Source organism: Oncorhynchus mykiss, chromosome 7 (genome assembly GCF_013265735.2).
Source record: "Oncorhynchus mykiss isolate Arlee chromosome 7, USDA_OmykA_1.1, whole genome shotgun sequence".
NCBI lineage: Eukaryota > Metazoa > Chordata > Actinopteri > Salmoniformes > Salmonidae > Oncorhynchus > Oncorhynchus mykiss.
In genome coordinates this window covers 31,499,380-31,521,702 of record NC_048571.1, presented here as the reverse complement: position 1 = coordinate 31,521,702, position 22,323 = coordinate 31,499,380, and the positions used below count along the sequence as shown (strand labels likewise).

The window sequence follows — 22,323 nt, the reverse complement described above, 5'->3', positions numbered from 1 at the left end:
CGTTATGGCGCACACCTGTCACCAGCGTTATGCACATTTGCACATAATGACACTCACCTGGACTCTACCACCTCCTTGATTACCTGCCCTTTATATGTCACTCCCTTTTGTTTCCTCCCAAGTCATCATTGTTCCTGTTTCTGTTCCAGTGTCATGTCTGTGCGTTGTTTGTGTTTCTTGTTTTGTATTTAGTTGCGTTTATTTATTAAAACATTATTTATTTATTAAAACAAATTGAACTTGCTTCCCGGCTCTCAGCATACATCGTTACAGTAGTGCTTGCTGTTGTATGTATGTGAACTTCTGATACCAACGTAACACCACTATTAAGACTATCTGCTCTGAACAGGTCTCACTCACCTGCTATCTTGGTGGCGATGCGGGTGGTAACAGGGGGTCCAAAACCTTTGTTGGTGCTGGCTTTGAGGGTGAAGAAGTAGGTGGTGCCCGGGTAGAGCCCCACAAACAGGTGGTGGGTCTCGTTGCGTAGCTTGAACACCCTGCCACGCTGGGTGGTCAGGTCTGCACTGGGGTCCAAGGAGCTCAGAGCCTTGTAGGTGATCTGTAAGAGCAGAGAGAAAAAGGTGACACTGTGGGTGGGGAGCAGCAACATGGAGTAACTCTTAAACTGGGTTAAATCAAGGGTTTATATATTCATCTTGTTGCACCAAATGTTAAACATAGTTTTAAATTAATCCTAGTTAAATTAAATTCAGTGGTGGAAAAAGTACTCAATTTTCATACTTGAAAAAAATAAAAGTGAAAGTCACCCAGTAAAATACTACTTAAGTAGAAGTTTAAAAGTATTTGGTTTTAAATATACTTAAGTATCAAAAGTAAACGTAAAAGTACAAATAATTTAAGATAATTAAGCAAACCAGACGGTACAATTATTTTTTTTTTTTTACAGATGGCCAGGGTCACACTCCAACACTCAGTCACCATTTAAAAACAAAGCATTTGTGTTTAGTGAGTCCTCCAGATCAGAGGCAGTAGTGATGACCAGGGATGTTATCTTTAGAAGTGTGCGAATTAGACCATTTTCTGTCCCGCTAAGCATTCAAAATGTAACAAGCACTTTTGTGGGTCAGGGAAAATGTATGGAGTAAAAAGCACATAATTTTCTTCAGGAATGTTGTGAAGTAAAAGTAGTCAAAAATATAAATAGTAAAGTACAGATACCCCTTAAAAACAACTACATTAAGATTAGAGGATGGATTTAATCAGAGGTGTAAATTACTTAAGAAAAATACATTAATCTAAGTTTAGTTTTCACTTTAAACCTTTTTTATATAAACTTAGATTGGAGGTTAATTCTGAACTGCCACTTGAGGTGGTTTAACTGATAAATGGCAGCATATCTACTGTGGAGAAACCAAAACTACAGTTCCTCACAGAATAATTAGAGACAATTTGAATCCTGAGTTTTATGATAATGATGAGTTTTCAAGGAGATACCACTTCTCCAAAGACTCTGTAATGCAACTGGGAAGGAAGGTTGCACAAACCATTACGCTTTGAGAGTGATAGGAACGTGGCTGTACCCCCACTACTTCAGCTCCTGTTGGCCCTACAGTTCTACGCAACTGGATGTTTCCAGATGGTGGATGGACTCCACAAGTCAACCATCTGCAGGATTGTAGTCCGAGTGTCCAGTGGTATTGCTGGTCTGACGAATCAGTACATACGGTTGAATCCTACAGAGGAAACAGCAGCTGGATTTTACAGGAGAGCTAGATTCTTAGGTGTACTAGGGGCAATAGACTGCCTGCCTCTCCTCTGGCCGCATCCTTTTTGGCTTTCTCTTTGAATTTTTTCCAGCACGCCTTCATCCGATTTGGGTCCCTCTTCTCTTAAATCCGTGTCAATTCATTAAATCTGTTGCATAATATGGCCATGGGGTCTTCCTTCTTTTTGAAAGTCATGTTGAGTCTTTTTATCCTCTATCTTAGTAAATTCCCCCATGTTTTTTTCATAAGCAGAGAAATTTGAACTTCTTTGACATGCAATGATCAGTTGGCTAGTGAACAAATAATAAAGGGCTAAATAATGTTAAGTAATGACAATAACACGTTATATTTTATGCTAACTAGCTTGGTTTATAAACTAGCTAGCTACAGTAGCTAACGCTAAAGAACGATTTTTCTGTCTACTACTGGCAAATAACAGATTTTATTTCAAATCGGCCAACCCATAAGAACCTTTCACAATGGAGTTGCAGTAGTGCTACATTGCTATTATTTTATCAAGGAACAGCAACTTTGTGGCCTCATTTGTCAAATAGGCTAGCAACTTCGTTTCAACTCGTGAAATTCCTCATATATTGGTGTAACATGTCACTAATCATAGTTTAAAACTGAAAATCATAGATGTACTGATCCAGATTCAAAATTAAGTGGTGCAACACATCTCTGATTAATTATAAACCTACATTTACAAAACCTAGATGAGCTCTAATCCTAGATTAATTTAAACCATGTTGGTGCAACCCACTCTATATCATATGAACAAAATGTATTTAAATGGCATTCTATCATGCAGTATAGTGCATTATAAAACATCCTATAAGCACTATTAACAGACCATTTCAATAATAGCCTTTAAAGGCATTAAACACAGTTGGTTCATACCAATGTTGTGTCCCTAGAATTTACATAAATGTTTCAAGAAGCTAGGTGTATGTCGCATGTCACAACTTCAAAAGGAGAGGCGTTTTAATCAAAATGCATTTTCTGGAGCATGTGAACTTTCATGTGCCTTAATAACAAACTTGTATTCCATCTGTAAATATGAATACAATTGTTCAATTTTCGAGCCTAGTTGGTTTAGCCACGGAAAAAAAACAGGAACTTTCTTTCTAGCCATGATTGGCTGAGATAATGAATAGGCTGAACATGCCGAAAGATGAGTTTCAGATTTGTCTGCAGTGTGTCTATAAATGAGCTGCAGATTAACTTGTAGATTAATTTACATGTATGAAGTGTTTGTAATGTTAGTGATGTTTTCATAGAATGCTAACTAGCTAACATTAAACTAATTTGGTTAACTTTAGCTAGCTATGACAATCGGTTTGAATTGCTAGTTAAAACCTGTTAAAGATATGGCTGACTACTGCCCCCTTTGGAGAAATTGCGTGCCCATAGTAAACTGAAAAAAAAATTGTCAAAAATTGCTAATATATGCATATAATAATTATTATTGGATAGAAAACACTCTAAAGCTTCTAAAACCGTTGGAATTATGTCTGTAAGTATAGCAGAACTCACAGGGCAGGCATTCTTCCAAACTAGTTTTGTGGTCATGAAAGTTGGGGCAACTTTGACGTCATTGCCCCCACCCTTCCCAACCAGCTATGGATCTGGGGACACTTTCTATGTCTTCCACTAGATGTCCTCATTCTGTAGAGCGTTTAATCGTTCAAATCCCGCGAGAATTGGCCCTATGGGAGTGAATTGAGTAAGTGCCGCGAGAAAAAACCTGTGCGTTAGGGTGCGAATTGGTCCCAGCAATTCCTTTGTTCCAGCACTCAGAAGAAGGACAAACAATGACCGGTTGAATTGAAAATTGTTTTGTATGTCTATAACATCCTAAAGCTTGGTTCTGCACTTAGTTTGACCTGTTTAGTCGACATATAATATGTAATTTTGAAGTTTAGATGCGCAACTTTTCCGGACCAGAGGACATTTTGGGTGCATTTCAGCTGATGTTATTAGCAGTAGCTAATACAAAGACGCAAGACTTGATACCAAACGATGTATTGGGTAAGTATGAACCCTTCCAGAACATTCTGAACGAAGACCATCGAAGGTAAGGGAATATTTATGCTGAAATCTGTGTTTCTGTTGACTCCAACATAGCGGAGAAATATAGCTGATATCTGAGCGCCGTCTCAGAATATTGAATAGTGGGCGATTTCTGTAACGTTAAAAATAAATGTAACAAAGCGATTGCATTAAGAAGCAGTGTATCTTTCTAACTATATGTAGAACATGTATATTTTGTCAAAGTTTATGATGTCTATTTACGTTATCTTGCGGCGCTACCTACATTTTCTGCGGACATTTTTGAGTATTTTCTGAACATGAATTCAATGTAAATGGTGTTTTCGCCGTAAAACATTTAAAAAATCTGACATGCTGGGTAGATGAACAAGGTGTTTATCTTTCATTTGAGCTATTGGACTTGTTAATGTGTGGAGGTTAAATATTTTTGCGTTCCATGCGCCACGGTTTGAGCTGAACGGGGGGGGGGGGGGGGGGGGGGCGTACCCCGAGGGGAACCCCTGGCGTCAACAAGTTTTAAAGCTTGCTATTGGCTAGCCAGCTGACATTAGATGGCTGGCTTTCTAGCTAACATTGGACTTATTACTTTAGCTATCTGTACATTACTATTTATATTTTTGATTACTTTTACTTCACTACATTCCGAAAGAAAATAAATTACTTTTTACTTCATTTATTTTCCCTGACACCCAAAAGTAAGTTACATTTTGACAGGAAGATTGTCAAATGAACACACTTATCAGGAGAACATCCCTGGTCATCCCTACTGCATTTGATCTGGCAGACTCACTAAACACAAACACCTAGTTTGAGTGTTGAGTGTTGGATTGTGCCCCTGGCTATTCGTCAATAAAAAAAAAATGAACAATTGGTCCGTCTGGTGTAATATAAGGAATTTGAAGTGATTTATACTTTTACTTTTGATACTTAGGTACATTTTAGCAATTCCATTTACTTTTGAAACTTAAATATTGTTTAAAACAAATACTTTTAGACTTCTACGCAAGTAGTATTTTCCTGGGTAACTTTTACTTGAGTCATTTTCTATTAAGGTATCTTTACATTTACTCAAGTATGACAATTTAGTACTTTTTCCATCACTGGATGTGGCTGGGGGTTATATACAGTGGGGATAACAAGTATTTGATACACTGCCGATTTTGCAGGTTTTCCTACTTACAAAGCATGTAAAGTCTGTAATTTTTTATCATAGGTACACTTCAACTGTGAGAGACAGAATCTTAAACAAAAATCCAGAACATCACATGATATGATTTTTAAATAATTCATTTGCATTTTATTGCATGACATAAGTATTTGATCACCTACCAACCAGTAAGAATTCAGGCTCTCACAGACCTGTTAGTTTTACTTAAGAATCCCTCCTGTTCTCCACTCATTACCTGCATTAACTGTACCTTTTTGAACTCGTTAGCTGTATAAAAGACACCTGTCCACACACTCAATCAAACAGACTCCAACCTCTCCACAATGACCAAGACCAGAGAGCTTTGTAAGGACATCATTGATAAAATTGTAGACCTGCACAAAAGGCTAGGATCGGCTACAGGACAATAGACAAGCAGCCTGGTGAGAAGGCAACAACTGTTGGCGCTTTTATTAGAAAATGGAAGAAGTTACATATGACGGTCAATCACCCTCGGTCTGGGGCTCCATGCAAGATCTCACATTGTGGGGCATCAATGATCATGAGGAAGGTGAGGGATCAGCCCAGAACTACACGGCAGGACCTGGTTAATGACCTGAAGAGAGCTGGGACCACAGTCTCAAAGAAAACCATTAGTAACACACTACGCCGTCATGGATTAAAATCCTGCAGCGCATGCAAGGTACCCCTGCTCAAGCCAGTGCACGTCCAGGTCCGTCTGAAGTTTGCCAATGACCATCTGGATGATCCAGAGGAGGAATGGGAGAAGGTCATGTGGTCTGATGAGACAAAAACTGAGCTTTTTGGTCTAAACTCCACTCGCCGTATTTGGAGGAAGAAGAACAACCGCAAGAACACCATCCCAACCGTGAAGCATGGAGGTGGAAACATCATTCTTTGGGGATGCTTTTCTGCAAATGGGACAGGACGACTGCACCGTATTGAGGGGAGGATGGATGGGGCCATGTATCGCGAGATCTTGGCCAACAACCTCCTTCCCTCAGTAAGAGCATTGAAGATGGGTCGTGGCTGGGTCTTCCAGCATGACAACGACCCGAAACACACAGCCAGGGCAACTAAGGGGTGGCTTCGTAAGAAGCATCTCAAGGTCCTGGAGTGTCCTAGCCAGTCTCCAGACCTGAAAACAATAGAAAATCTTTGGAGGGAGCTGAAAGTCCGTATTGCCCAGCGACAACCCCGAAAGCTGAAGGATCTGGAGAAGGTCTGTATGGAGGAGTGGGCCAAAATCCCTGCTGCAGTGTGTGCAAACCTGGTCATGAACTACAGGAAATGTATGATCTCTGTAATTGCAAACAAAGGTTTCTGTACCAAATATTAAGTTCTGCTTTTCTGATGTATCAAATACTTATGTCATGCAATAAAATGCAAATGAATTACTTAAAAATCATACAATGTGATTTTCTGGATTTTTGTTTTAGATTCCGTCTCTCACAGTTGAAGTGCACCTATGATAAAATTACAGACCTCTACATGCTTTGTAAGTAGGAAAACAAAATCAGCAGTGTATCAAATACTTGTTCTCCCCACTGTAATTTCTTCAGATGTCCCATCAATTTAGACAAGTGTATCTGGGTAAGCGTCATTTAATATTTATAAAGAAATTTGAATCCTTAAAACCTTTTAAGGATAAGGGGCAGCATTTCCACTTTTGGATAAATAGCGTGCACAATTTCAACTTCCTGCTACTCTTGCCAGGAATATATTATATGCATATGATTAGTAGGTGTGTATAGAAAACACCCTGAAGTTTCTAAAACTGGTTCAATCCTGTCTGTGACTATAACAGAACTTATGTAGCAGGCAAAACCCTGAAGAAAAACTGTTCAGAATGTTTAATTTTTTTTGCCTCTGACCGTTCCCTCAGTTGTCTTTGCCAAGGGAATTTTGACAGCGCCATTTTACAGTTCCTACGACTTCCACAGGATGTCACCAGTCTTTGGAATTGGGTTGAAGTTAATCATTGGTGCAACGAAGAAGAGGCACATCCTGGAACAACGTTACACTGTTGAGAGTTACGCAAGAGGGTAAATGGTGCATGTTTTGTTTACTTGCTCTATTGAATACAGATTGCCCCGTCTACAATTTGATCGATTACTAACGTTTAAAAATACCTAAAGTTGTATTAAAAAAGTAGTTTGAAATATTTTGGCAAAGTTTATAGGCAACTTTTGAAATGTTTTGTAGTGACGTTGTGTTTTGGCAAGCTTTTTTTTCCGGATCAAACCTGCTTTATAAATGGACATTTTGGGTATACATGGAAGGAATTAATCGAAAAAAAGGACCAATTGTGATGTTTATGGGACATATTGGAGTGCCAACAAAGAAGCTCGTCAAAGGTAATGCTTTTTTTATATTTTATTTCAGTGTTTTGTGTAGCGCCTGCTACACTAGTTATTTTGTTTACAACTGGTTCAGGTGTGTGCATGCTATCAGATAATAGCTTCTCATGCTTTCGCCGAAAATAATTTTTAAAATCTGACATGCTGGCTGGATTCACAACGAGTGTAGCTTTAATTGAGTATCCTGCATGTGTGATTTAATGAAAGTTTGAGTTTTATAGCGTTTTATTTGAATTTGGCGCTCTGCATTTCCCGAGGCTATTGGCCACTTGAGACTAGCGTCTCACTATCCCCAAGAGGTTAAAGAGATGGGTGGGGCTGGCTTAAGAGAGTGTGAACAATGCTGAAAGGGTGTAGACAAAGAAGAGCTCTCCAGTAGGTACCAAAACATTCAAAGGCCCTTTTCTCAAAAATGAGTTTATCAACTTTCAAAGCAGAATTACTTCACCATTGTTCCTCAAAAATGCAGTGTATGATATACCATTTTGTAGCTCTGAGTAATCAATGTAAAAAACCCAATTTCAAATTTTGCTACATAGACCAATTTGAGCCGGTCAGTCACAAATGTGGGCCTGCAAGCTTCTTTTTCCAATGCTTTCTGATACACCAATGCTTTCTGATTCAGGATGACCAACATTGCAAACGTTACCTTAAATGGTTTGATAGTTCCTAGTGACAAGCTGTCCTACTGTAAGTAGAAAGGAAGAGCAGAAATGCAGGATAGAAAGGTAAACATATTGCCATGTGTGTGGGTTGTAAACATGGTGGTTGTCTAATTGGTACCAATCCCCAAAATAGTATGTGATTTAAGGAATTATTTCTATCAACAGCACACAATATTGTCATTTTCGGGCATATGCATTGTTTTGCAATAGTGAAGGAGAATATAATGGCAATGTCAGTTCTATTGGTCCTACCAGTGAGTTTCCGTTTCCATTTGAATTATCTCCACAGTGCTGTGTGCCACGGCAATGAAATACTGGCAATACATTACAACAGAAATATTGACGCCGTCAAAACAATCAGGCAGCGCTTCCATAACCACAAACATTCAAACACATAGCCTGTATTGTTTTTATTTTTTTACCGGTGGAGATTGATGTTTGTGTAAATTGATGTCTACAGGGTTGCGGGCAATAAAAACATTTTAGACTGATGTTTCACAGATCACAACTCCATTATACAATTCAAATCAAACCAATTGACAGCTCAGTGCCTGCTGGCAGCTAGGCCAGTCACTGCTTGAAAGGCTTTCATGGTAAGTGCTGGATCCGGTGATGTCCCGAGACCGTGTTGCACTGACCACAGGCAAATAAGCAGTTGGGGCAAGACAAGCCCAGAAAGAAAAAAAAACTGAAATTATAAGGAGTGTTTGTGTGTGTTTGTGTATGTGGGCGGGGTCATCCAGAGTTGTGTCCTATATAAGCCTTTTTGAAACATGTCAATGTGGACCTCCAGACAAAGCTGGGCCAAAATTATGCAATATGAATATGGGTCTCTAGCCGTATAGACTTTGGGTGTGTGATTGGTGGTCCTTGGCTGTGTGAGACAGTGGGCTAGGGTGAGTCAGACTTCAGCATCTGTCAGACGTCATGGGGGTGTTTTAAAGGCTGCTGGCTAATCTAGACTGATTAGCATAAGTCCTCATCAAGCCACTAATGGCTTGCAGGATTTCCAAGCTCGATAAAGAGTCGTAAAGGAACTGAAACTGAAACAAATGGAGCCTTCCTGTAGACGTGGTTTCCTAATTCCTTTCCTAGCTATAATTTATGCAATAAAGTTTAGGTTAACTGGTTCACAACACTTAGCATTTATCTTCGCAAGGCATCCGTTTGAGTTGACAAGCATCCACTATTGAATGCATGGCAGCAATAAATATTTCCTTGTTGTTGTGCTTCAATAGACTGTCCCCATTGCCATCAAGGTTCTATCTGCTGTCACCAGTCCTTGCATTGGATACAAACGTCAGTGAAAAATGTATATTTGTGATATACACTGCTCAAAAAAATAAAGGGATCACTAAAATAACACGTCCTAGATCTGAATGAATGAAATATTCTTATTAAATACTTTTTTCTTTACATAGTTGAATGTGCTGACAACAAAATCACACAAAAATTATCAATGGAAATCAAATGTATCAAACAAAGGAGGTCTGGATTTGGAGTCACACTCAAAATTAAAGTGGAAATTAAAACAAGTCAAAATGAGGCTCAGTAGTGTGTGTGGCCTCTACGTGCCTGTATGACCTCCCTACAACGCCTGGGCATGCTCCAGATGAGGTGGAGGATGGTCTCCTGAGGGATCTCCTCCCAGACCTGGACTAAAGCATCCTCCAACTCCTGTACAGTCTGTGGTGCAACGTGGCATTGGTGGATGGAGTGAGACATGATGTCCCAGATGTGCTCAATTGGATTCAGGTCTGGGGAACGGGCGGGCCAGTCCAATCAGCCTTCCTCTTGCAGGAACTGCTGACACACTCCAGCCACATGAGGTCTAGCATTGTCTTGCATTAGGAGGAACCCAGGGCCAACCGCACCAGCATATGGTCTCACAAGGGGTCTGAGGATCTAATCTCGGTACCTAATGGCAGTCAGGCTATCTCTGGCGAGCACATGGAGGGCTGTGCGGCCCCCCAAAGAAATACCACCCCACACCATGACTGACCCACCGCCAAACCGGTCATGCTGGAGGATGTTGCAGGCAGCAGAACATTCTCCACGGCGTCTCCAGACTGTCACGTCTGTCACATGTGCTCAGTGTGAACCTGCTTTCATCTGTGAAAAGCACAGGGCGCCAGTGGCGAATTTGCCAATTTTGGTGTTCTCTGACAAATGCCAAACGTCCTGCACAGTGTTGGGCTGTAAGCACAACCCCCACCTTTGGACGTCGGGCACTCATACCACCCTCATGGAGTCTGTTTCTGACCGTTTGAACAGACACATACACATTTGTGGCCTGCTGGAGGTCATTTTGCAGGACTCTTGTAGTGCTCCTCCTTGCACAAAGGCGGAGGTAGCAGTCCTGCTTCTGGGTTGTTGCCCTCCTACGGCCTCCTCCACATCTCCTGATGTACTGGCCTGTCTCCTGGTAGCGCCTCCATGCTCTGGACACTACGCTGACAGACACAGCAAACCTTCTTGTCACATCTCGCATTGATGTGCCATCCTGGATGAGCTGCACTACCTGAGCCAGTTGTGTGGGTTGTAGACTCTGTCTCATGCTACCACTAGTGAAAGCACCGCCAGCATTCAAAAGTGACCAAAACATTAGCCAGGAAGCATAGGAACTGAGAAGTGGTCTGTGGTCCCCACCTGCAGAACCCCTCCTTTATTGGGGGTGTCTTGCTAAATGCCTATAATTTCCACCTGTTGTCTATTCCATTTGCACAACAGCATGGGAAATGTATTGTCAATCAGTGTTGCTTCCTAAATGGACAGTTTGATTTCACAGAAGTGTGATTGACTTGGAGTTACATTGTGTTGTTTAAGTGTTGCCTTTATTTTTTTGAACAGTGTATTTATAGTGGAATTTCAGGCAGCAACACAGCACATTGACTCAGGAAGTCCTACTGCCATCAACACCCTTCCATTTTATACCCGCCAGGCCTGCAGTGAGACTGCGTTGCTCATAATAAATACCTGAAATCAATATTTATTCATGGAGACTCTTACTCAGACTTGTAAAATATTATCCCCAAATTTTTGTTGCTTTAGTTTGGGTGTGAATGCGTATTCCTCTGGCTCTCCTTCTCGTTGGTTGATATACTCAGCAGGGAGGCGTAATAAAGCAGAGGTAGTTTACTGCCCAATGAAACAGCAGAAGCCCACTGAGGCACTGCACTGTGGATAATGGAGAGACTACGTCTGTGGAATAACTCGTCGCCGATGCGAGAGATGGATGCCAATAAATAAGGACGCTGTACCAAACAGCAGCACACATAAATAAAAGCAAAAGACAGAGGGCAATGTGTCTTTTTCTTTAATGGCAGAGTTCGGGGAAAGTTTCCGTTACTGCTGTTGTTTGATGTTTGAGATTTCAATTGGTTCATAGTTCCTTACTCAACTTTAACTTTTGTTAGTGACAAGTTCGGTCTGAATAAAACCTCTATATAATACAGTATGCCCTACAAATTGAAATGGGCTAAACCAAATAAATATTATTTTTAATTTTTTATTAGAAATAAGGACATTCAAGAACAGGATGGTCGCTTCAATTGTTGGGACATTAATATATTTGCTTCAAAACCCCCGCAATCAATGAAAAGCCTACAAAATGCCATAGCAACAATGGCGTCAATCGCAATATCAATCTATAAATGTTTCCACCTCGGGGACAAAGGAGAGGACAGTTTCAAAAGCTACAAGGCAATCAATGGTCTTCCATTATCCATTCATGTCCATTCAGTTATCTTGTATAGGAAGCCTTTTCAGTGTCACACTAGATACAAATCAAGAGGGAATGATGCTGATGCATTTGGCGAAAGAGAGGCTACAATGTGGGGAGGAAATAATAGGTCTCTATAATATACAGATAATAAAATATACCATTTAAAAGACACATTTATCCAGAGTGACTCACAATACGTGAGTGCATACATTTTTAGGAAGTGTATGTGATCCCTGCAGGAATTTAACCTACGACCTTGGTGTTACCAGCACCATGGTCTAACCAACCACGCAGAACCACATTGTCTGCCTGGGCACGTTATCATTGGAGATGGGGTGGCTGACTAGCTGAAGTAGGGGCAGGTGATAGAGCTGCTATATGGCTACCAGCTCGGTGCAAGGTAGCAAATCCACATCACTCAGGCCATTAGCGAACAGTTAAAATGCAGGCCTGTAATTGAGTGGAGCAAGTGTGAAGTTGCTCAGCTTGTCCATCCATCTCTCCGTTGTCACTGGGAAACAGGGACAAATGGGGTGCTGTTTGTAGCATGCCATTTGTTGTGAAACAGATTAATTACGAGGCACAAACTGTTTACATTTTGTAGCATCTGTTACATCGCATTTAACATGTTACAAACGACATCCCGTGAGGGTACAACTGGATACAGCTCTTACAGAAGAGACTTTGATGTAACAGTGGTCCTTACAGTATTGGCTAGGGGAGCTTGCACACATTTACAGTACTGTGCGGCTAGGGAAAGATGAAAAGGGAGGGAAAGTATTGATGCCAGAGAACTGTCACAAAGTGATGCGAGATGACAAAGGAAGATTCTGTGTGGATTTGGACACATTGATTTTATTTGCATGTACAGCACTGCATATTGAGAGACAAGAGAAGAGCTGTCATTTGACGACTGCTACGTACACAGTTGGCTTAGAATAGAAGGGCAGAACTCGTAATGCACAATAAACTGTTTTATCCGTTGGTTATGACACTTGTCCATGAGATGGTTGTGCTAACGAAATGCTTGTGCTTACGTTCCGACAGTGCAGCAACATCTAACAATTTCATGACAAATACCTAATACACACAAATGTATGTAAAGGAATGAAATTAAGAATATAGAAATATATGGACGAGCAACATCAGAGCGGCATAGACTAATATACAGTAGATAGTATAGAATACAGTATACGTATACATATGAGATGAGTAATGCAAGATATGTAAACATTATTAAAGTGACATTATTAAGGTGACTAGTGTTCCATTTATTAAAGTGGCCAATGATTTCAAGTAGGCAACAGTCTCTCTGTGCTATTGATGGCTATTTAACAGTTTGATGGCCTTGAGATAGAAGCTGTTTTTCTGCTTCTCGGTCCCAGCTTTGATGCACCTATACTGGCCTCGCCTTCTGGATCATAACAGGGTGAACAAGCAGTGGCTCGGGTGGTTGTAGTCCTTGATGATATTTTTGACCTTCCTGTGACATTGGGTGCTGTAGGTGTCCTGGAGGGCTGTTGCGCCTTCTTCACCACACTGTCTGTGTGGGTGAACCATTTCAATTTGTCAGTGATATGTAAGTCGAGGAACTTAAAACATTCCACCTTCTCCACTGCGGTCCCGTTAATGTGGATAGGGGGGTGCTCCCTCTGCTGTTACCTGAAGTCCACTATAATCTCCTTCACTTTGTTGATGTTGAGGGAGAGGTTATTTTCCGGATACCACACTCCCAGAGCCCTCACCTCCTCCCTGTAGGCTGTCTCGTCGTTGTTAGTAATCAAGCCTACTACTGTTGTGTCGTCTGCAAACTTGATGATTGAGTTGGAGTCGTGCATGGCCATGCAGTAATGGGTGAACAGGGAGTACAGGAGGGGGCTGAGCATGCACCCTTGTGGGGCCCCAGTGTTCAGGATCAGCGAAGTGGAGATGTTGTTTCCTACCTTCACCACCAGGGGGCAGCCCCTCAGGAAGTCCAGGACCCAGTTGCACAGGGCGGGGTCGAGACCCAGGGTCTCGAGCTTAATGACGAGTTTGGAGGGTACTATGGTGTTGAATGCTGAGCTATAGTCAATGAACATCATTCTTACGTAGGTATTCCTCTTGTCCAGATGGGATAGGGCAAGTGTACAGTTTGATGGCGATTTCATCGTCTGTGAACCAATCGGGGCGCTAAGCAAATTGAAGTGGGTCTAGGGTGACAGGTAAGGTAGAGGTGATATGATCCTTGACTAGTCTCTCAAAACACTTCATGATGACAGAAGTGAGTGCTACGTGGCTATAGTCATTTAGTTCAGTTTCCTTTGCATTCTTGGGTAAAGGAACAATGGTGGCCATCTTGAAAGCATGTGGGGACAGCAGACTGGGATAGGGAGAGATTGAATATGTACGAAACACACCATCCAGCTGGTCTGCGCATGCTCTGAGGATGCGGCTAGGGATGCCGTTTGGGCTGCCAGCCTTGCGAGGGTGAACACGTTTAAACGTCTTACCATGGAAAAGGAAAGCCCACAATCATTGGTAGCTGGCCACCTCGGTGGCACTGTGTTATCCTCAAAGCAGGCAAAGAACATGTTTAGCTTGTCCGGAAACAAGACGTCGGTGTCCGCGTTGTGGCTGGTTTTCCTTTTGTAGTCCGTGATTGTCTGTAGATTGTCTGTAGTCATTGAATTACGACTCCACTTTGTCTCTATACTGATGTTTTTCCTGTTTAATTGCCTTGCGGAGGGAATGACTACTCTGTTTGGATTCTGCCATATTCCCAGTCACCTTGCCATGGTTAAATGCAGTGGTTTGTGCTTTCAGTATTGAGTGAATGCTGCCAACGATACACGGTTGCTGCTTAGGGTAGGTTTTAATAGTCACAGTGGGTACAAAATCTCCTATACACTTCTTTATAAACTCAGTAACCATCTCAGTATATACATCAATATTATTTTCTGAAGCTCCATATCCCAGCCCACGTGATCAAAACAATCTTGATACATGGATTCTGATTGGTAAGACCAGTGTTTAATAGTACTTAGCATGGGTACATTCTGTTTGAGTTTCCGCCTATAGGAAGGGAGGAGCAAAATGGAGTCGTGGACAGATTTGCCGAAAGGAGGGCGGGGGAGGGCCTTGTATGCATGCCGGAAGTTGGAATAACAATGGTTGAGTGTTTTTCCAGCGCGAGTACTACAGTCAATATGCTGATCGAATTTAGGTAGCCTTTTCCTCAAACTTGCTTTGTTGAAGTCCCCAGATACAATAAATGCAGCCTCAGGATATATGGTTTCCAGTTTGCAAGTCCAGTGAAGTTCCTTGAGGGCAGTCGTGGTATTGGCTTTAGTGGGGATATACACGGCTGGGACAATAACCGAAGATAATTATCTTGGGAGATAATACGATCGGCATTTGATTGTGAGGTATTCTAGGTCGGGTGAACAAAATAACTTGAGTTCCTGTATGCTATTAGAATTACACCATGAGTCGTTAGTCATGAAACATACACACCCCTTCTTCTTCCCGGTGCGATGAACTGAGAATCCAGATGGCTGGACCAACTCCGACAGGTATATCCCGAGTGAGCCATGTTCCCGTGAAACAGAGTATGTTACAATTCCTGATGTCTCTCGGGAAAGAAACCATTGCCCTGATCTCGCCAACTTTGTTATCCAGGGACTGAAAATTAGCGAGTAATATACTCAGAAGCGGTATTTGGTGTGTGCGCCTTCTAAGTCTGACCTGAAGACCGCTCAGAATCCCTCTACTTTTCCGGAGTTGTTTTGGGTCGGCCTCTGGAATAAGTTCAATTGCCCTGAGTGGTGCGTACAAAGGATCCGCTTCGAGAAAGTAATATTCCTGGTCGTAATGCTGGTAGTCTCGGTGAGTTGCCGCCGCTCTGATATTCAATAGTTCTTCCTGGCTGTATGTAATAACATATTTTCTGGGCTAACGATGTATGAAATAATACAGAAAAAAAACGAAATAATGCAATGTTTCCTAAGAATTACAAGCGAGGCAGCCCTCTCTGTCGGTGCCATTTTCTTTTTTTTTTAAGACCACATAGACCAGACAAATTCTAATCTGGACATTGAAGCCATTTCCACTGGTGATTTTCATTCTACCCCTCTATCAAGGGAATGATTTAGACCATGGACACAAGGTGGGTGCAATTCATTACCAAATAGAACAGAAAACCAGCAGTACTCCGGAACTCCAGGCTCAGATTTGAATAACCCTGATACAGGCTTGCCAGGGGTAAATTTACAGTACTGTTCTAAAAATGTACTTTTCACCAATATACACTACCATTCAAAAGTTTGGGGTCACATAGAAATGTCCTTGTTTTTGAAAGAAAAGCAACTTTTTTGTCCATTAAAATTACATGAAATTGATCAAAATTGATCAAAATTACATTGCAGATATTGTTAATGTTGTAAATGACTATTGTAGCTGGAAACGGCTGATTTTTTTAATGGAAACCATTAACCATCACTCCTTTGTTCCAATTGCACGTTGTGTTAGCTAATCCAAGTTTATCATTTTAAAAGGCTAATTAATCATTAGAAAACTATTTTGCAATTATGTTAGCACAGCTGAAAACTGTTGTGCTGATTAAAGTAGTATCTGGAGCATCAGCATTTGTGGGTTCGATTACAGGCTCAAAATGTCCAGAAACAAATAACTTTCTTCTGAAACTCTTCAATGTATTCTTGTTCAGAGAAATGAAGGCCATTCCATGTGATAAATTGCCAAGAAACTGAAGATCTCGTACAATGCTGTGTACTACTCCCTTCACAGAACAGCGCAAACAGGCTCTAACCAGAATAGAAAGAGGAGTAGGAGGCCCCGGTGCACAACTGAGCGAGAAGACAAGTACATTAGAGTGTCTAGTTTGAGAAACAGATGCCTCACAAATCCTGAACTGGCAGCTTCATTAAATAGTACCTGCAAAACACCATTCTCAAGATCAAAAGTGAAGAGGCGACTTCGGGATGCTGGCCTTCTAGGCAGAGTTGCAAAGAAAAAGCCATATCTCAGACTGGCCAATAACAATAAAATATTATATGGGCAAAAGAACACAGACACTGGACAGAGGAAGATTGGAAAAAAGTGTTATGGACAGACAAATCTAAATTTAAGCAGTTCGGATCCCAAAGAAGAACATTTGTGAGACACAGAAAAAATGAAAAGATGCTAGAGGAGTGCTTGACGCCATCTGTCATGGTGGAGGCAATGTGATGGTCTGGAGGTGCTTTGGTGGTGGTAAAGTGGGAGCTATGTACAGGGTAAATGGAATCTTGAAGAAGGAAGGTTATCACTCCATTTTGCAACTCCATGCCATAGCCTGTGGACAGTGCTTAATTGGAGCCAATTTCCTCCTACAACGGGACAATGACCCAAACCACAGCTCCAAACTATGCAATAACTATTTAGGGAAGAAGCAGTCAGCTGGTAGTCTGTCTATAATGGAGTGGCTAGCACAGTGACCGGATCTCAACCCTATTGACCTGTTGTGCTTGACCGTAGCTTGACCTGTTGTGCTTGACCGTACGTAAGAAGTGCCATCAAGCCAATCCAACTTGTGGGAGGTGCTTCAGGAAGCATGGGGTGAAATTACCTCAACAAATTAACTAATAGAATGCCAAAGGTCTGCAAGGCTGTAAATGCTGCAAATGGAAGATTATTTGACGAAAGCAAAGTTTGAAGGACACAATTATTATTTAAATTAAAAATCATTATTTATAACCTTGTGAATTTCTTGACTATATTTCCTATTAATTTTGCAACTCATTTCATGTATGTTTTCATGGAAATAGAAAGGTACACTCACCTCCATATGTATTTGATAGTGAAGCTAACATTTTAAATTTGTTTTTATACTCCAGCATTTTAGATTTCAGATAGAATGTTTCAAATTAGGCGGCAGTACATAATTTCAGCTTTTATTTTAGCATATTTCACACATATCTGTTACACTGTTTAGGAATTAAAGCATTTTATGTGTTTGAAGAAACAAGTATTTGGACAAATTCACTTATATTGTATTAAAGTGCTCAAAAGTGGATTACATCAAGTGTTTGACTTTATCAACTTGTTGGATGCATTTGCAGTTTATTTTGGTTGTGTTTTAGATTATGTTTTACCCAATAGGAACTGAATGGTGAATAATGACTGGAGTAATTTTCTTTCTAAGTGAGTAGATAAGATGTTTCTGAACATTTCTAAAATAATACTGACAATGCAATGACTAAGAAATATCCTAAATGAATAATGAATTATGATTAGTGAGAAAGTTAGAGGCTACAACTAAACATGCTAACACCAATATCAATAACAGGAGAGGTTAGCATTTTTAAGTTGTGTTTTGGATCATGTTTTGCACAATAGGAATTGAATGGTGAATAATGTGTTGTGCCACTTTGGAGTCACTTGTATTGTAAGTAAGAATACAAAATGTTTCTGAACACTTCTACAGTACATTCATGTGGATGCTTCCATGATTATTGATAATCATGAATCAATGAATTAATGATGAATGAGAAGGTTACAGAGGCACAATGATCATACCCCCCCCCCAAAAAAACTTCCCCTGTTAATGGTAATGTTGAGAAGTTAGCAAGTTTTGTTGTAGCCTCTAACTTTCTCACTCATCATTATTCATTTAGGATAATTAATTAATTATTTAAAGTGTTCAGAGACATATTATCCACTTATAAATTACTCCAGTTAGCATTCACCATTCAGTTACTGTTGGGTAAAACCTAACCCAAAACACAACCAAAATAAACTGCAAATGCATCCAACGAGTTTGTAGAGTAATAAGCTTGATGTAGTCACTGCAACCAAGGAATATGGGACTAAATACTAAACTTACTTTTATACTTGAATACCCTATAAGTGAATTTGCCCTTTACATGGGGGGGACTACATTAAAAAAGTGCTTTTGTTTCTAAATGGTAAAACAGATATCTATGAACATACCCTCAAATAAAAGGTGCATCATATGAAACATTTGACCCCAAATCCAATATGTTGAAGTAGAGAGACAAACGTAAAAAATTTGGTTCACTGTCCAAATATATATATGGAGGGGAGAGTATGTTCTCCTATTCATCTGTATGGGAAAACAACTTTGGGCTTCAAGCATCAGAGCAAAACCACATTCTCTGCCTCTGAATACAGGCTGTAACTTTGGTCCCTGGTTGTCAAAGGTAAGAAAAGGAGTTCTATTCACACAAAAACGACTTCTGCTTTCGTCAAATCCCCTCACACACCCAAAAGACTGACGAGGAGTGGGGACAGTGTCATCAAAACATTTCAACAGTGTGTGCTACAAATTCAACAGAACAAAGATCAATGACTTACACAAAGCATTCAAGTGCTCAAGTATTTACACATCCCGCATTTGCATACAGATAATGTTAGGCAAAAAGTAAGGGGGTACACTACAGAAGAAAATCCACCCCAAACAGACTCTTCGGCATTGATTAATGCAAAGTTATTATGTCTTCTTTGTTTCCCCTCAGTGCATCTTTCATATCTTCCCTTTCTCTTTTTTGTCAGCGAAGGCAATTCATTTCTGAAAACCCTTGATGACTCGATAGTACAAGAGAGGAGCTGTGATTGCGAAGTCTGTTTTTGTGTGTGTGTGTGTGTGTGTGTGTGTGTGTGTTTGTGTGTGTGTGAGATCAAAAGGAACACATCCGGAGACGGTCCTCTCAGTGGGGGGCCGTGTTTATGTACTCACACATTGATCTGTGCGTGTCTGTGTGTGTGTGTATGCACGTGAGTCTGTGTGTGTGTGTGTATGTGCGCAGGTGTGTTTGTGTGTGCAATTCAGAGCCTGAACCCTGCCATCATACTTTGCTTGAACCTGTCGTCACCACGCTGCTGTTCTACCATTAGCGTAGTTTAGAAGTCAACAGAGGTCACAGGAACTGATGGTTCCTTATTAATGAGGTTTTCGTCATGGTGCATGTATGTCTCTGTTTGACTACTAACCATAGTGAGCATGTCAGCTAGCTGGCTAACAATAGATCCCTCTTTGCTGCGAAAAGTCAGACGGTGTGTTTGTAAACTGAACTCAACATTGTATATGGTTAATTTGTCAATCAGCCACACCTGTTGCTGAATTTTTTTTGGAGCACACAGCCATACAATCTCCATAGACGAACGTTGCAGTAGAATGGCCTTACTGAAGAGCTCATTGACTTTCAACATGGTCCCGTCATAGGATGCCACCTTTCCAACAAGTCAGTTTGACAAATGTCTGCCCTGCTAGAGCTGCCCCAGTCAACTGTAAGTGGAAACGTCTAGGAAGAAAAACATCTCAGCTGCGAAGTGGTAGGCCACACAAGCTCACAGAATGGGACTGGCGAGTGTTGAAACGCATACAAATTGTCTGTCGACAGTTACAACACTCCATACCGAGTTCCAAACTGCCTCTGGAAGTAACGTCAGCACAAAAACTGTTTGACGGGAGCTTCAGGAAATTGGTTTCTATGGACGAGCAGTCACACACAAGCCTAAGATCAGCATGCGAAATGCCAAGAGTCGGCTGGAGTGCTGTAAAGCTCAACACCATTTGACTCTGGAGCAGTGGAAACGCATTTTCTGGAGTGATGAATCACGTTTCAACATCTGGCAGTCCGGTGGACAAATCTGGATTTGGCAGCGCCAGGAGAATGCTACCTGACCGAATGCATAGTGTCAACTGTAAAGTTTGGTGGAGGATAAATAATGGTCTGGGGCTGTTTTTCATGGTTTGGCTAGGCCCCTTAGTTCCAGTGAAGGGAAATCTTAACTCTACAGCAAACAATGATATTCTGTGCTTCCAACTTTGTGGCAACAGTTTGGGGAAGGCATCTTTCCTGTTTCAGCATGATAATTCCCCCGTGCACTATGTGAGGTTCATACAGAAATGGTTTGTCGAGATCGGTGTGGAAGAACTTGACTGGCCTGCACAGAACCCTGACCTCAAACCCATCGAACACCTTTGGGATGATCTGGATCGCCAACTGCGAGCCAGGCCTAATAGCCCAACATCAGTGCTGGACCTCACTAGTGCTCTTGTTGCTGAATGGAAAAAAGTTCCTGCAGCAATTTTCCAATGGACAGTGGAACACCTTCCCATAAGAGTGGAGGCTGTTACTGCAGAAAAAGGGGGACCAAGTCCGTCTTAATGTTGATCATTTTAGAATGAGATGTTTGACGAGCAGGTGTCCACATACTTTTGTCATGAAGTGTATTTCACAACAGGTCTAAATATATGTGTTATGACAGTGTTATGGCCATATTAAGGCTGCCATTTGTGCTATTTTGTGTGTTTTTTTTTCGTGTTGCTTGTAATGTATTTTCTACATAATGTTTCTGCCACCCTCACTTATGACCGAAAATAGCTTCTGGATATCATAACAGCAATTACTCACCTCCGGCCGCAAAGGAGTCGGACGCAAAGGATTTACTGTACATACCAAACCAGGCCCAAATCCCGTTATTCGTATGAAGAAAATACGCCAATACAGGGGACGCAGGTCCGGGTGCCTTGTGAGAATTTGTCGGCGAGTTGGTAACCCGCCTCTACCATTCGTCCTATTGGCCAACGTGCAATCATTGGAGCATAAACTGGATGATCTCCGTTCAAGACTATCCTACCAACGAGACATTAAAAACTGTAATATCTTATGTTTCACCGAGTCGGGGCTGAACGACGACATGGATAATAATCAGTTGGTTGGGTTTTTCATGCATCGGCAAGGTGAAACAGCTGCCTCCGGGTAAGACAAGGGTTGGAGGACTGTGTCTATTTGTCAATAACAGCTGGTGAGAGAAATCTAATATCAAGGAATTCTCAAGGCTTTGCTCGCCAGAGGTAGATTATCTCATTATAAGCTGTAGACCACACTATTTAGCAAGAGTTTTCATCTATATTTTTCGTATCTGTCTATTTAACACGACAAACCGATGCTAGCAGTAAGACAGCACTCAATGAGCTGTATAAGGCCATAAGCATACAAGAAAATGCTCATCCAGAGGCGGCGCTCCTAGTGGCCGAGGACTACTAGACTACTTTTACTCCACACACAGAGATGAGTGCAAAGCTCTCCCTCGCCTTCCATTTGGCAAATCTGACCATAATTCTCTCCTCCTGATTCCTGCTGACAAGCAAAAACTAAAGGAGACTAAAGGAGACTGAAAATATTTGGCATGGGTCCTCAGATCCTTAAAAAGTTCTACAGTTGCACCATCGAGAGCATGCTGACTGGTTGCATCACCAACTGCTCTGCCTCCGACCGTAAGGCGCTACAGAGCGTAATGCGTACGACCCAGTAAATCACTGAGGGAAAACTTCCTGCCATCCAAGTTTCAGAGAAAGGCCCTTAAAATTCACAAAGACTCCAGCCACGCTAGTCACAGACGGTTCTCTCTGCTACCGCACGGCAAGTCGTACCGGAGCTCTAGGTCCAAAAGACTTCTTAACAGCTTCTACCCCCAAGCCCCCTCAATCTACCCCTCAATCAATCAAATGTATTTAGAAAGCACTTCTTACATAAGCTGATGTCACAAAGTGCAGTACAGAAACCCAGCCTAAAACCCCAAACAGCAAGCAATGCAGGTGTAGAAGCATGGTGGCTAG

General features: G+C 41.3%; 1 protein-coding gene across 5 annotated transcripts in view; it reads right to left on the bottom strand.

The window, feature by feature from the left end:
* The window catches only part of LOC110527653 (receptor-type tyrosine-protein phosphatase T), a 511,724-nt gene that overhangs the window by 194,525 nt on the left and 294,876 nt on the right, over window positions 1-22,323 (bottom strand). For all 5 annotated transcript variants that reach the window (XM_021609068.2, XM_036983141.1, XM_036983142.1 and 2 more), the window contains one exon: window positions 361-562. In XM_021609068.2, the coding sequence (XP_021464743.2) occupies window positions 361-562 (202 nt within the window). The remainder of the gene's footprint in view (window positions 1-360; window positions 563-22,323) is intronic.